Here is a 17,358-nt window from a genome sequence, read left to right on the forward strand (position 1 = left end):
TTATTTCAGTAGTCCAGGAGTAAAATAATGAGGGTATGCACCATAGTGATAGCAGTATTAGAGAAGAGAAGGAGGCAAATTTGAGAAATATTGTGAAATTGACAAACCTTTGAACATGGAGTATGAAAAATTGTGATTCTGAGGAATTGGTGTTGCCCTTTTTAGAAATTGGGAAGTTCTGCTGGAGGTGCTAAAGGTTTAAGGAAAAAAATAACAAATTCAGTTTTATGCATGTTGAGTTTTAAGATATCTACTAGATTTCCAATCTGAGATTTTTGGAAAACAGTTGGAAATGCAAGGTCAGCAGAGAGGTTAGGGCAGAATAAGTAGATTTGAGAATCATCAGCATAGATGTGGTAATTAAATCCATGGGAGCTGTATAGAAAAAATACCAAGTAAAGAAAACCCATTTAGGAGCATTTTGAGAGAACCTAGAATCATAGGTTTGGAGCTAGAAGAAACCTTAAAGACCAGTTAATTCAAACCCCCATTTTAGAAGTAAGGAAATTAAAACTCAGAGAGCTCAATTGATTTACCTAAGGTCACACAGGTAGTAAATTTCAGAAGGAGAATTTAAACCCAATTGCTCAGACTCCAAAGTTAGTCTTTTTTGCAAGGCTTTACAGTATGTATACTTCAATACTTCAAGGAATAACAATTCACATTTTCATTGGTATTCACATATCAATAAGCAACACAGTGTAAAATCCCAAATACATTGAATGGATAATTTGTGGGAATGAATGAAAGAAAGACATCTCACATTAGAAAGGCATTAAGGTCCATGTTATAGAAATATTGACATTCCTTAAATCTAAGATCCAATAGAGGACATATGACATTGAAGTACAGAACTACTGGATCTAATGAAAGATGATTGATTACCTTAGATATACATAAGGGAAATATATGATTGTCTTTCTCCAAACCTTTTGGGAGTAAAGGAGAAAAAGATCAGAAGACGTTGTTTCAGTTGTAACAGTATATCAGGGAGTTTCTTCACTATTGCCAAAGAAAAATCTATTATATCCCAGAGGAACTGATGGTAGATTAATCTCTCTTTTGATTTTCATTTTGGTGTATAATTGGGGATTTCTAATTTGTTTTTTCTAGTTTTTTTTAATTGCATGTCCAATCCATGATCTGCTTTTTCTCTCTTTTATTGATGTAGATATTTAGAGAGATAATTTTCTTTTAAGTACTTCCACAACCCTTTATTGAATGTAATTTTTATTGTATTATGGTCTGAAAATGATGCATTTAATATTTTTGTTTTTCCGAATCTGGTAATGATTTTATGCCCTATTACATGATTAGTTTTTTTAGATGAAAACAACATGTACAACTGGGAAAGTTGAGATCCCCCACTAGTATAGTTTTATTGTAGACAATAGATTTCCTCTTATAATGCATTTAACTTTTCCTTTAAGAATTTGCACACTTCATTTATGTGAAACAATTTTTCTATTTTTCCTATCTCTTCCCTCTTTGTCCAGGTCATCTCTTTTTTTGCCTACTCATTTTAAAACATTATCCCAGTATAACTGACTCACTTCCATGCTCTACTTCTATGTAGAATCCCTCTCACTGTCTTAATAATGATAAAGTTCTTAAATGTTGCATGTATAATCTCCCCATATACAAAGATAAATAGTTTAACCTTTTGAGTCCTTTATGGTTTCTTTTTCATGTTTATTTTTTTTTATATTTCTCTTGAGTCTTATATTTAGAAGTCAAATTTTCCTGGTCTTTTCATCAGGAATGCTTGCAAGTCCTCTATTTCATAAAATACCCCTTCCCCCCTTTCTTGGTAGATTATTTGTGATAGTAGTAACATCTTTTTTGAGAACATTATATTCCAAGTCCTCCACATCTTTTATGTCAAAGCTGATAAATTTTGGTTGTACCTCACTTTGGTTCCATGATATTTGAATAGTTTCTTTCTGAGTACTTGAAGCATTTTTCCTTTGACCTAGGAATTTGACTATAATATTTATGGGAGTTTTTAATTTGGCATCTTTTTCTGGTGATCAGTGGATTCTTAAATTTCTATTTTACCCCCAGATTCTAGGACATTGAGGCAGTTTTCCTTGATAATTTTTTAATATATGATGTCTAGGCTCTTTTTCTAATCATGATGTTCAAGTAGTTCAATAATTTTAAAATTCTCTCTCTTTGATCTTTTTTTTTTTTTTTTTTTTTTTTTTTTTGGCTGAGGCAATTGGGGTTGAGTGACTTGCCCAGGAAATGTTAAAGTGCTAAGTGCCTGAGGCCAGATTTGAACTTAGGTCCTCCTGACTTCAGGGCTGGTGCCCTATTCACTACACCAACTAGCTGTCCCTCTTGATCTATTTTCCATGCCAGTTTTTCCTTTTTTTTTTTTTTTTTACTTTTTGACTTTGTCTTATTGTTTTTTGATGTCTCATGGAGCAGTTAGTTTCCACTTTCTGAATTCTAATTTTTTTTTAAGGAATTATGTTCTTCAGTGAGCTTTTGTACCTCTTTTCCTATTTGGCCAGTTTTGCTTTTCAAGTAGTTATTTTCATCAGTGAAGTTTTGTACTTATTTTCTTTTTTTGGGTAGGAGGTAGAGAGATTGAATATCTTTTATTATTTCTTCCTTTAAAAAATGTGAAATTTACTTTATATGCACAGATAATATTACTAGTTCAACTGAAAAAGGCATGTAAAATACAGAGGATACCTAATGAGTTGTTTAACTTCTGTATTTACAGTATGGTATAGACAAATTTAAAAGATATTCAAAATAAATAAATGTTCTTACTTATGTTGGATATATATATGTACATATATATGAATATATATGTAATATATATCTCTCTATATATATATGGAGATAGAGAGAAAGAGATAGTGATAGAGAAGGGGGTGTGGGAGAAGAGAGACAGTGAGAGAGACATACATGGAAAAAGATATTTCATAGATAAATATTTTCTTGTTTCCAAAGGTGAGAAATATAAGCAAACTCATACATATTATTTACTACACAGCTTATAAAAAATCTATACAGTTCAGTGACTATAAATATAGCATATAACAGTATCTGTTTTGGAAGAGTTATGTATTTAGTAAAAGGTCAGGGTAAGTCTCCATTTGATCCCAAAATGAATGACATAGGATTTGCATAATAAACTGGTTTTTCTTCTTCCTCAACTTATAACTTCCCTTCCTACATTCTCTTTGTAGCTAAGAGATTGTTGGTAGAACCTAGTTAATTAGAATAAGGTGGGAATTTTTAAAGATGTGTGTTAGAAGAAAGAGATGTATGCACCTAGTATAAATTCAAGTGGAGATTGTTCTGTCTTAGAAGGAGCACCCATGAAAAGCAGATAGAGGGCATCTGAGCTGCTAGAATGTTAGAATGCTAAGCCCCAATTGATCTTGTTGACCTTTCTTGGTCCTATGCTGGCACTTGTTAGTTATGACTTTAGGAAAAAGTTTCTTCTTATACACTAAGATTTTGCTGGGGATTTCTTTGGACTTTTCCTGATCTTCACCCATTTTGCAGCATTTATTGCAATGGCAACTCCAGGGGCATCTACTCAGTAGGTACCACACTCAACAGATGGTGTGAGAACAAAAACAATAGTGTTGATGATAGTATTTGCCCATGAAGATAGATACCAGCTTATCATAGAAATACAAGAAATATATCCACAGGGCAAGAATTCTTAGTTTTGCAACTTCTTAGGAAGAACTTCAGGATATCAGGCTTGGAGGAACCATATCACCAGCATCTGGAGCAACAGAAATGGGATGGGTATTCTTGTACTCAACAAAAAGGATCAGCCTATCAAGGAAAGACCAAACATCACTAATAGACCCAGGAAAAAGCAGACGATCGGGTACAAGATAGTTAACCAACAATAAGTGGATATGATTTCTTCTAGGCTTTTTGGTTAGACAGATCAACAGGCACAGCAATGGGCTTGGGTACAATAGAAAGATCCCAAAGATTTTGAAAAAGAAATGGCATGAAACAATTCAAAGTGAATTTTGTAAAGTATTTTTGGGACTAGCTAATGTAGCCAAGATAATAATGCTTGTTGTAATATTGGAGGCCAAGGGTTAAAAAATAAACTCTCTCAAGGTTGTTCACACAAATAACAATCAGAGGATGAATTGTACAAGTGAACATAGAGTTTCCAATAAAGATCATCCTTACACCTACAAAAATGATGTGAAGGGAAAAGGGAAGTCTGGATTGATATTCTTCTTAATCACTACAATAACTTGTCTCTTGAGCATATAGTTGAGGACCTTGAAAAACAAGGGCATAGAACCCCCCCAAGGAGGTTAAAAGAGGGTCCAATACTCAGATATGAAAGGTTAATGTGTTTGGACTTTGCAGTGTTACCTCTTTGGTCCAGCAGAGACTAGGAGAGACACAATTTTCTGGTGAGGGAAAGATAACATTGCATCAAGTCATATTTTAAAAAACCAAGACTTTAGCAGTCTCTTATCTGTGACTTTTTTTAAAATTCAGGATGACTTTCAGAGGTTTGGAAGCTTCATACCTATTCTTAATATTAAAGAATTTCACTATATGAAATTTCACCAATTTCATTGGTGAGGTGGTAGAGATATTCTGTGATCACCTCTATAGGCAGAAGCACCAGTACTAACAACTAATTAAAAAACTTTTACAAAAAGCCCTTCTAAATTCATCTCTGATTCCAGTCTGTATAAGAACCACCACTCGGTTATTGATTAATGTAATGACCGCGTATTTAAAATCAGCCAGAGTCAGGAATTCAGGTTAAGGGAAAAATCTTCAATATTTATTGAAGTGAAGAGGTGAATAAAGATTGCAATAGCAAATATAGGCAAGAAAGATTGCGATAGCAAATATAGGCAGTTGCAACAGGAAGCCAGCTAAGAGAGAGAGACGCGAGCCGAGCCAACCGTGGCAATGGCAATTCCAAAAGCCTCTCCTCCCCTTCCTTTTCCACTCCCCTGCCTCCACCCACCAAAATCGTCATTTCCTATACAACACATCAGGACTTGCACAAAGAGTGGGTGGGGGCCATTCTTTTTCCAAGCTTATATATTAATAGAGTATGGTCCAATTACTATTTAGCCTCATGTGCTTGGGACCTCAGTGCATCAACTCAAGCCTCAGCCCATTACATATTAAAGTCCCAATATTGACTCATCTGATAGCAGGGATTGCTGCCTTTACTGAAAAGAGTGAAGAAGACACTGCCTGGGGATGATAAATGTGGTTGTGCTTAAACTTCACACCAGGACAGGAATTAGCATGTAAATCACTAAGGCAGTCATGGGGCTGTTCACCACTGAACCATCACACAAAATCTCCTTAGCCATTTTCATCTATCCAGCTCTAAAGCTCTGCTAAGAATGTCTAAGGAATTGACAGGAAAGTAGAGAAATTCCAGGAGAAGAATCATTTTTTAGGAAAGATTTTTGAAAGATAGCACTTCTTTAGGATATCTCTTCCTGACTACTTAATCTCTAAGTCTTTAAAGTTAGCATGTCCTTGTGGTCTTTCTCTCCCACAAGCTCTTCAATTAGTGCTATAATAGAATAAGGTGAGAGAGATTCTATCTTGCTTTCAGAGACAAGGGAATCATTGTTGGAGGTGGGGGAATGTTCTTTCATCTTTCCCAGACATAGTAGATTGTTGCACGAGGAAGTGTTTGATGGATTATTAGGATCAAAGTGTGAGTTTCACAATTTAGGTCAAATTGCCATGAATCACCATCCATGTAGTGAATCCCCACAAAGCAGAGCAGAACAGGGCATAGAAGAAAAGAGCAATCTGATAGCCAGGTGAAAACTTCCCACTTGGCTCTCATACTCTCATTTTCTCAAACATCAGGGACCATTCTCATTCCATTCATAAGTTTTCCCAGAAGATATGAATAAAAGTCTATACCATTGACAATTCTAGAGGCTCCGAATGTTTTGTGACTTTAGAAAGTTCCTTCTAAAGAAAGGAGGGAAAATACACCATCATGGTTCTCAGTTTCTTTTTCTGTATCTTTTTTTCTATTTGGCAAATTCTGTTTTTTGTAAGGACTTATTTTCTTCAGTATATTTTATGTCTCTTCTTACCAACTTGTTAATTATTAATTATTTCTTCATAATTTTCTCTCTTTGTCTTTATTCCTTTATTTAATTTTTGTTGTATTATTCTTATTTGGTTTTGAAAATAATTTTAGCTCTAATTCTCACTGGGCTTGTGTCTAGTTCACTTTTTTTTCTCTGAGGCTTTGCTTGTAGTTATTTGGACTATATTGTCTTCTGCTGAATTTGTGCCTTGATCTTCCCAATCACCATAGTAACTTTTCCCTGTTTATCTACTTTTTTTTTTTTTTTTTTTGATTTGAAACAATGTTAATGGTAGACTCTGTTCCCAGCATGGTAGGTGGAGGGGTACAGTCTCAAACATCAGGCTTTTTTACACTACTGTTTTCAGAGCTAATTCTGGAGAAGTGGAAATTTTGGGTGCTTCTAAGATGGTGTGATCTAGAGAAAGATATGGTTACTCCTCTACTATCCTGATCTATGGTCCTTACCCAGGAAGGGCTCTTGATTCCCTGAGATTTTTCCCTTCGGGTCACAAGTGATATTGTTCCTCAGTGATATTGCCTACTCCCTCCTAACCAAAAAAAGCTTCTCTTAAAATACCATCTGATCCTCCATCTAGCAACAGCATAAGATTTCCCTGTAATCTCTTTCTGATCAGTAACTGGATCTTATTATTTTTGGCATGAGAGCTTTCAAAATTGATTGCTTGTCAACACAACCTAGTCATATACCTGATGTTTCATCTACATGAAGCTCAAGGTCAGTCTCTAACCCCATCTCACAGATATTTCTGACCTCTTAAATTGTCTTGAGCTGGAATAATGTCTCAGAGATCTGACCTTTTGTTGGCTCTTCTATTCCAGAATTCAATTTGAGAAGTTATCTTAAAACTATTTAGAGAGAAATATTAGGAGAGCTTGGCTCATTGCTTTCTTTACTCCTCTATCTTGGCTCTACACCCAGAAATTTCCCCACTTTCTGTTTCAAAGATGAAAGGGAAATGAATTTTCTTGATGTTGCTTCAGTATCAGATTTAATCATCACAATTATATAAATTTCAATTTCATTTTAAAATGATTTCCATTTATATTATTGTAGTAATTTTGAACATTAATTATGCTTATTTCATTTTGTAACAATTCATAAAAGTGTTTCCATGCTTCTCTAAATTCTTCATATTTGTCTTTCCATATTATATATGATGTTCCATTAAATATGTAGCTTGTTTCCATATGTACTTCCCATATGTATTTGGCAGCCCCAAAGGATACTTAAAACAAATTAATTTAAGGCAATTTGGCCATTCCTATATATGTGGGTATGCAGTTTATTTAAAGTTCTTCGACACCAAAAAATTGGTTGCTATGAATATTTTGTAATATATAGAACCTTCTCTTCTGTCTTTTGAGTTCCCTTGGATATACCTAATAGTTGAATCTGTAAGTCAACAGACATGTTTATTGTAACTACTTATTTAATGTGATTTCAAATTGCTTTACAAAATATTTGGTCCAATTTACAGCTCCACCATAAGTTTATTGTTTTTCTATTTTCTCACTGCCCCTTCAACATCAATTATTTCCATCTTTTGGCATCTTTTCCAATTTCTAGCATGTCTATTACTTATTTGTCATTACTTCTAGCTTCCTCTGGAATCTACTTTCATTCCTTACTCGTTGCCTGTATACAGAAAATGGAGGAGGGTCTTTATTCCCAGTGAGTTTTTATAAATGTGTGGGAGTGGATCATAAACCTCCAAGTTCAATTGTAACCATTGAGCTGGAAGAAATGGGTTAGATGCAACTTTGCTCTTGATGAGCCTGATCCAAAGAAGAGTGTTGATCCATGATATAGTATCTTCTTTGCTCTGTCCCTACAGTGTCTTTTCCAAGTTCATTCTAGGCTTTACTTTTAGGGAGACTACCTATTCTACTTTTTCTGTTTGTAGATTGTAGTATTATAGGAATGATTCAAAAAAAGAGAAAGATGAATCACAGACATGATCTTCACAGGTTACTAGTTCATCCATAGGCGCCAAACAAGATTACATCCAAATTTGAATATATATATGTATATATATATTCACACACATATATGTATATATGCATGTATATTTGTTCTTTAAAATCTCCAAGGATTGACATTGTATAGCTGTAGCAAAGCCTAAGGGGATAGTGCTAAATTATGCAGCATCTTAGTGTTCTTGGATTAAAACTACACACAGGAAAAAAAAATGTTAAATCCAGAAAACCAAGGAAGAAATGCTGAGATCTTTCTAAATAGTGAAATAGTTTTATTCTAGTAACAGAAATTCTTTCAGTGTGAACAGATTTAGAGCTTGGCTATCACCAAAGAGAAGTATGTGTCACAAATAAAACTGATGGCAAGGCAGTACACTCAGACTGGGATCTGAAATAGTAACCAGCCTGCTTTAAATAGTCACAATGCCAACTATTTCGGTGCCAGGTTTATTGATTTTTTCAAAGCTATGTTACAAAGAAGCACAGCCTTCCTCTTGGGGCTTTTGTCTTCATGAATAATGCACCTATTTGGCTGAATAGATTCAGAATGTGCTGGTTGGAAGCTAGGTGGATTTCTCTGTCCTCAGGCCCTAAGAACAGATCAATATATTGTGACACATCTTTTTCCCCCCTTTGCTTTCAAAAGTTAAAAATTGAGCCCTGGTTCTAATGAAATCAAATGAAATTGTGCTTAAAAATCCTATATAAATGCCAGCTATTATTATTGTAACAGTGGTGAGATCTGGGTTTTCTCAACTGGCAAGAAGGACCCTGGGGCACCTAGCTATTAATCACTCTACCCCCCCCATCTCCCCAGGCTCTTTACCTAAGAATATGTGTCATTTATGACAAAGACTCATCTGGCTCTGTCTTCACATATGGGGCATGACTTTCCTTTCCCAGGCCCAGAATGTTACTTTAGTCATTCACTCCTTTTCAAGTTCAAAATGAGTACCAATTTAATTAGACTGGATAAAAGCATAATAAAATTTAAAACAATAGACATACATGCTATAAATCTCAACTTTTTCCCAATTTCTACCTCCCTTCCCTAACTGTCACAATGGAGTCCTCCTATGAAGAAATAGTATTGTTCACACTTTTATCTCAGTGCAATGTTCTTCTCTTCCAACCTCATGAATGAAAGCTTACCTTTCCTGTTTCTCAATCTCTAAAAACCCAATCTCTGCAAGAGTTAATATGATAATAGTATATTGAGAAGAGGACTATATTTAGAATCAGAGAATCTTGTTCAACTCCTCTCTAAATTGCTGACTCTCGATGTGATTTTGGACAAGTAATTTAAAGTGTCTGTCCTTTAGTTTTCTCATTTGTAAAATCAAAGAGTAGGATTTTATGACCTCTAAGGTCTCTTATAACTCTATGTATTTTGGCCTATGATAAATTAATTCTCACTGAGAAGATGCTGATCTACTGTATTATTCCACTGTGGGTAATGAGGGAGGAAGGGCTCAACAATCATGGTTATTCCCCAGTTGTCCTTAATCTGAGTTTTTACCTCCCTGATAGATCTATCTTCTTTGATTTATCTGTAATCTTCTCCTTCTTGTCCCCTATTTGTTTTCTACCCATCTAAATAATGTTCTTCTCCAAAATCTTTATTTAACTATTTACTAACTCTATTCCTGTTTCCTACAAAAAAAAAAAAAAAAAAAAACTTACAGCCTTTGCTCTACCCAGCAATTTTATTTCAATTTTGGAAGTAACCTGTTTGTCTTCAGTGAGGGTGTGAGCATATTAGGATTTGAGAAGTTTAGTGAATGAAGCATGTGGGGGGGGGACAAATAGTTATTCAAAAACAATCCATCTTTTACTTAGATTTGGACTAAAATTGTGTGCCAGTCACACAGGTATTTCGTGGTCAAACAGATAAGTATATTATAGAAGGTCACCACAAATTTAATATTACTTTATTTACTCTAAAGCTTCTCTATACCAAAACCCTATACCAATATAGTTTCAAATTGAACATAAAAGAGCATTAAATAAATCAAAGTAATTGCTTAGCAGAGGAGATTGATCTGCATTTTATATGCTGTCTTGTTATACATTGTTTTGTTACAAACTAATGAAATTGATTCCATAAACCATAAATAAAAATAAGTGTCATTATTTTATGCTATTGATCAAAAAGTTGTTGGTTTATATTGAGCCTATAGATGTCTATGACCATCAACTCTTTTTCTGCAATGATTGTGGGGAATACCTTCTAGTTTTTGTAATTGATTTTTTTTTTTATTCCTAGAGTCCCAGAATTGAGTACACTTAAGAGATTTTTCTTGAAAATGGAATTTCTTCTTTTATATGTTCAGCAGAGATTTGAATTTATAATATTGTAGGATGAGGATAGAAAGTCAAAGGACTGAGTTTTTACCCCACTATTGGTTCCAAACATTTAGGTTTATCAAAGCCATACTTTCTAGTTAAAGAATGAGAATAAATGAGCAGACAGAATAAAAAGGTATTTCTGATAGTCAAGATATGCTGTATTTTCCAATGTTCCCACCCTCACAATTTTTGTTAAAATTTAGTCTTTAGGCTCCTCATAATAGCTCCCAATTTCAAGCATGATTTCAAGTATTCAGGATTGAATAAAAACAGAAGAGAAAGAAAGTCCTTTTGGTAGAAATTGGGAAGTCAACAGCCAGATTTTAGGGAAAGAGTATGAGCCCAACATTAAGCATGTTGTATTTGTATTAATAGTGGAACAGCCAAGTAGATATTTCCTTTAAGTAGTAAAATATGTGCAACTAAAATTTGGAAGAGTTTTCACAGCTGGTACTACTCTGGTAGAGGTGATAAAGGAATCATGGTATATCTACCATCTTGGAAACCATAAGTTTTCCAAGCTAAAGAATAAAGAAAGTAGAAAAGAGGATTAAAGACAAGATCCTCCATAACTTTTTTTTTTAATCTATAAAATAATAGGTTTAGATGCAATGGCCTCTGAGATCTCTGCCAGTTCTAAATCTAGTATTTGGCAATGCTATAATTCTTAGGGACAGGACAAAAATATTGTGAGACTTCATTGTTTTCTGATGGAAAATATTTGGTGGCAGAATCCAAATCACCTTTTCTAGGAACTTTTTTTTTTCCTTTTCTTTTATTCCATTCTATAGCTGGCGTCTCTCTCACTCCAAATCCCATTTAATCTCTTCAATGTGCATTTTTAGCAGTGGTGCCTGATCCACATCCCTTGCTAGTCTCATCCATGTGTCATCCATCTTCTGTTAAAGGTAAAATTCAGAGTGAGGGTTGAAGTGCTGCAGCTGGACCCACATTCCACTAGTCATAAGAGTGTGGAAGACATTCAACATAGAAGTACACCATAGCATTTGCCAAAACTCTGAAATTGATAGTTCTCTCTTAGTTGCTAGATGCAGACCAGAATACATCCCTTTGGGACATTAAAGGGACCATCTGGCATTTTTCAGACTGAGTGATAATCCTTTGCTTTTAATTCTGCAGAGAAAAAATTCCGCCTTATTTCTTCACTTGAATAATTTGAGAGACACATGTTTTTTTCTTTCTTGTTTATAAACTTTGTGAGAAATTAATCACAAATCCTCCATTAATTAGTTCACTCATTCATTAAACATTCACTAGATACCCTACTATGTGCCATAAAGGGTGATAGATTCTTGGAAAGATATATTTTTGTGCTCAACTTTGAACAAATAGAATCATCTTTGAAACTGGCATGGATCCATAGTGCTTGTGTAGCCTGAAAAATTAAGCCACCCCTAAACATCCTTCCATTTAAAAACTTTATCCCCAGAAGAGTAAGTAGAAAAGTATGCAGAGAAGTCTTTTTACACTTTCAAAAGTGAAGACACTGCTTTTCAAGATCTCATAACTTTTCATTGTAGTAGACAATAACAGGAAGAAGAAAGTTCACTGACTTTAGGGTATTCAGTGACCTATATAGCTTAAGGTACCATTTTTTTTCACTGAATTCTATTTCTTTTTGATTTTTACCTATTACTATTTTACTCTCTTCCCTATTCTCTAAAATTTCCAAGTCTTTTTTTTTTTTTTTTTTTTTTTTTTTTTACTGTTACAGTGAATACTTTATGGCATCTTTTTTGTGCTTAAGCAGTTTTAAGATGAGTACCTTATGGCAGAATAATAATAATAAATACAAACAAAAAAGTTTATCAAGAGTATAAGTAGGGTAGGAATTGGAAGTGGAGAGGGCATCCCTTAGTATAGCCTTTATGAAGGAACATAAGAATGGGTTGGAGGTACAGATCTCTAACCCAAGTCCTTTTAGATCAATGAAAACCTGTCTCTCCCTAGATGCTAATATTGCAACACTAGTAATATCATTATATGTTGTGACATTAAGATGATGATTCCCTGAATCCAGAGCAAATGTCATGTCTATTACAGAAAGTTCCTTTTACATTCTTCACTCCCCACCCCTCAAAACTTCTCTACAGTATATTCCTACTCTGACTTTCATCTACACTGAACAAACAGCTCTATTCAGTCCATTTGCTTTTCCCACAAGATCATTAACATTTTCTTAGGTCCCAAGTGCCTAAAAGAGATTGATTGAAGGCCACTTACTCATAAATAAAGATCCCTGTGGACTGCACATTGATTTAATTTTAAAATTTAATGTTATCTATATTTTATTGTATTTAAATTTTTAAAAATTACATTTCCATCTGATTTGAGCTGTTCTGGAGAATATTGTAGGCTGCATCAGTGGCCATGTATTTGACACCTAACATCCATTTTAAAGGCATCTATGAGGTATTAGGGACTAGAACTACAAAGCCCAAAACAGCAGTTTTGGTTCTCAAATCAGAGGTAACATGGTATTATAGTGTGAGGTTTTTTCCATGACCCCAAATTTCTACCTGAAACAAAGGCACATGTTTTTAACACCAGGATTCTTCTGCTGACGCCACATGGCAGCAAATAAGGGAACAGTATAGTCTCTAAAGGAGTAAAATCAAGAACCACCCAAAGGTTAATTGTAATGTTTTCTGTTCGGTTTTCTTGGGGGTCTCTGGGAGCAGCCTTTATTTCAGTTCAATAATCACCACAAGAATAGCCAGGTGTTAAAGTCCAGACTCTTTAATATCTGCTTCTTGATACTGGGCAGCTTTCTGGAGAGCCTTCCAGAGAAGTCTTGGTCTCAGTGGAGAAACACAGGAGATCATGCCAGCTACCAGGAGCCTGACTGAAGGTGAAATGAATTTCTGTCTCCTTGGTTCCAAGAGCTTCTAGTGCACTTGTCTTCTGTGGCTCTCAATCCCTGCTTATATGCTCCACACTGAATATAAACCAATCATTATATCTCTGGGAAACCATTATTTGTTGTAAGATTAAATCAATCACACTGAATCATGCTAAACTAGATAACCATTGTCTCATCAATTCCACTTAGTACCTTATAAGCACCCTTGTTGCAAGTTCAGAGTTCTGGCTTATAACAGTCAATGGAGAGATAAATGGGAGTTAAGAACAGACCAATATGTTGTGAGAAATGTTGCCAGAGAAGCAGAATTAAGGATTTTATCAGGAAAAAAATGATCTATCAATCCACAAACATTTATTAAGGTTTATTTGAGGTGATGGAAAAGTAAATACAAGAAATGGAATAATCTACAAGGAGTATAGGTTCTAAGGGAGAAACAATAAGTACATTTATAAATTTGTGCAGAATAAAGAAAATACTTGTAAATAATTTCAAAGTAGCTAAAATGTCTGATCATGTCAGAATAACAATAGCTAATGGGTAGCTAGTGCTTATCATGCAATATAAGCATAATATTAATAACTTTTCATTGCTAGAACTCATGCCAGCGTAATTTTTTACAGCATTATGCCTTGCATTCACTTCTATTTCGATTTTTCCCCTCCCTTCCTCCACCCCCTCTGCCAGATGGCAAGCAGTCCTTTACATGTTGAATAGGTTACAGTATATCCTAGATACAATATATGTGTGCAGAACCAAACAGTTCTCTTGTTGCACAGGGAGAATTGGATTCAGAAGGTATAAATAATCTGGGAAGAAAAACAAAAATGCAAGCAGTTTATATTCATTTCCCAGTGTTCTTTCTTTGGGTGTAGCTGCTTCTGCCCATCTTTGATCAATTGAAACTGAATTTGCTCTCTTTATCGAAGAGATCCACTTCCATCAGAATACATCCTCAAACAGTATCATTGTTGAGGTATATAATGATCTCCTGGTTCTGCTCATTTCACTTAGCATCAGTTCATGTAAGTCTCGCCAGTCCTCTCTGTATTCATCCTGCTGGTCATTCCTTACAGAACAATAATATTCCATAACGTTCATATACCACAATTTACTCAACCATTCTCCAATTGATGGACATCCATTCATTTTCCAGATATAAGCATAATATTGCATAGGCTTTCTGTGGTGGATTTAGGAGAGAACTTAATAGGATTTTGCAAAGAATGAGATAATGTAGGTGGGTTGCAATATGCATTATTAGAGCAAGTACCCACATTGATGAAATCAAAGATCCCTTGAACTATATATTTATACACACACACACACACACACACACACATACATGCATACACACATACACACATTGACTCCGCAGTCAATGATGTAGGTTCAAATACCATGTCTAATGTTTATTATTTTAGGTACTTTTACTTCTCTGGGCCTCAGTTTCTTATTCTGTACATTGAGGAGGTTGAAGATTCTGAGATCCCTTTAGTTCTTGATTTAAGACTCTAGTCACTAAGGAGCTGTGGATTAGAGATGAGATATATCTATATATGTATACACATATATGTGTACACATATCATGTATATGTATGATATATGTGAATATATCTCCATGTATGTGTATGCGTGTGCATACACAAATACATTTTGGAATTTGTGATTTCATCTGTCTGAAATGCTTTAATAGCCAAGCTTCCAAAAATAATTCTATACTTATAATCTATGTTTCTTTTGGATCTTCTTCTCCCTTTTCCCATAGCTGATCCCCCCTCCAGATTCTTATAAGCTAGTAGAACACACCCAAAAAAAGAAATAGTTCTGCTTGGAGCTCCCTCCTAAATGATTGCTGTAGAAAATGGAACTAAAGAGAAAAGATGGGAGACAGAATCAAAGATCTCTCCTTTATTTCCACTGCCTGTTTTTCAGGCCTGCCCGGATTTCTCCTAGTCAATGCCTATTTTCATACCTGAGCGATAAATGTAATTTTCCTTGGACACTAGAGGGTAGATGAGGTAACTTCTCCAGATTCCTTTCAAAACTTTAGCTCTATGAATTCATTTTTTTTTTTTTTTATGAGAGACTGCATAGTGTTACGGCATGATGGTAGCCTTGGATTCGCAAAATTGTGGTTTAGATTCTAGTTTTACTACTTAGAATTTGTGTGACCTTTGGCAGTTCACTTAACCCAAATAATTGTTTATTCATCTAAAAAGTGGGAGTTCAGAGTCCAGGATTCATCTTTGGCAAGCCCCATGGTAGCTTGCCTGCCTCCTTCACTTCTCCCTTTAAAACCCAAGGACTTTGATTTAGCTTGATTCTGGCTGATCCTGAGGCCTTCCAGGGAGCTAGCCTGTACTTTATACTCATGGGATTATGATTAGGAAAGCACCATATAAAAATTTAATTCCTCTAAAAAGTAATGTGCTACATTCATTTTTGTATAAATAAATATATAGCATTTGAACTTCTGATTTCATTGGTATGAAGAACTCTTGCTACTGAAATTTATGCCACTGATCCACAAGTTCTCAATAACTGGGGTCATAAGTCTAGAGCCTGACTGACAGGCACTCTTTATTATAGAGATCAAGAATCTGAGGTCCAGAAAGCTTAAATATATCCCAAAATAAGTATCAGGTACAGGATTGGAATCCTTTGTGACCAGAGTTCTTTCTATTTCCACAATTGATGAGGCACTGAGAGGCAAATTGACTTGAGACAGGTCTTAAATCCAGGTTTTCTCTTTCTGTGCTCACTATCCCAAGCTGCCTTCATATGGCACAAGATTTCTTACAAAAGATGTGTGAGCTGTTCTCTATAAATAGCTCGCAGATTTTATGGTTGTGAGCATTAAAGTAGACTGGATATAATGATGAATTCCTCTGTAGTTCTCACCCCCTCCCAAACTCTAATTCCTTTATCTTTTCTTCCTCCAGACAGGTTCATTCATTTTATCTCTCCTTTCTAACCCCGAGTAGTTGATAGGGACTAATAACTAAGTACTAAACATCCATATACATGTTGGGAGTCCTGCCATATTTTCATTCATGATTAAAAAAACAAAAAGAAAGAACAACTATTACCAATATATATTATGTTTATTGTTATGAAAGATTTATTATGATAAGATTTATCAAGCTTTATTATCTCCTTCTAGGTCACCAGTCTCTTCAGAAGATCAAGGTAAGAATCTGTTTTTACCAACATTGACATAGGATTAATCTGTGAAGTTGTTCTTACCTTGGCTCTCCAACTATTGGAAAGAGACTGAGCCGGTGATTGAGTAGGGAGAAAAAGCCACAAAGATGGAATCCCTGTATTTTTCAGTTTATAAGCACCAATATTTCTTCTTAAAACTTAGTCTGCATTAATTATTGGAGATTCAGCTAGCTTCTATTTTATTAAATTTATTTTGCTTAGCAAAATGACCAGATTAAGTTTTGTTTTTTCTTTTCCTTCCTTTATACAATTCACGTGGGACCTTATACAAATAACTTAAAATGCTTGACTTTTCTTTCCTCATCTATCAAGGTAAAATCTGTTGGGTGAAATCAAGGTTGAGATAAGGTTTGCTGTGGTTTAAACATTTTAGAATTTATGAAATATACAATTCTATCAACATTAGTGTTCAATTGATGGGTGGAAATCCTAGATGAGAAGTATTTAGAATATTAGGATAGGCCTCAATCTAGTTTCAAAGAAGTGAACTAAAAGATGGTTTCTCTTCCAAAAAAAAAAAAAAAATAGGCAACAAATTGTTAGTGAAACTACTAGATTTAGCAGAATGTTTTTGGAGGCATTCCTCCATTGGAAATTTGAAGACATATGGCTTATTTAAGTATTAGAATATATCTAAGATGGTAAAAGATATTATTTATTAGAAACTAGCAGGTCATATGAAGTGGGACCAGGCTATACTTTTCTAAGTACATTAAGCAGGTTTGGTTTCTATACAAAATTGTGAAGTTAACCCATGTCACTGCCTTCTTCCAACCTTCCAGTTAAGGGTTTTTCCACTATT

At 34.7% G+C, this 17,358-nt stretch overlaps 1 protein-coding gene across 2 annotated transcripts in view; it reads left to right on the forward strand.

Moving 5' to 3' along the window:
• The window catches only part of DGKI (diacylglycerol kinase iota), a 565,471-nt gene that overhangs the window by 480,513 nt on the left and 67,600 nt on the right, over positions 1-17,358 (forward strand). For both annotated transcript variants that reach the window (XM_051961507.1, XM_051961508.1), the window contains one exon: positions 16,495-16,520. In XM_051961507.1, coding sequence (XP_051817467.1) covers positions 16,495-16,520 — 26 coding nt within the window. The remainder of the gene's footprint in view (positions 1-16,494; positions 16,521-17,358) is intronic.

The sequence above is a fragment of the Antechinus flavipes genome, chromosome 5 (assembly GCF_016432865.1).
Source record: "Antechinus flavipes isolate AdamAnt ecotype Samford, QLD, Australia chromosome 5, AdamAnt_v2, whole genome shotgun sequence".
Lineage (NCBI taxonomy): Eukaryota > Metazoa > Chordata > Mammalia > Dasyuromorphia > Dasyuridae > Antechinus > Antechinus flavipes.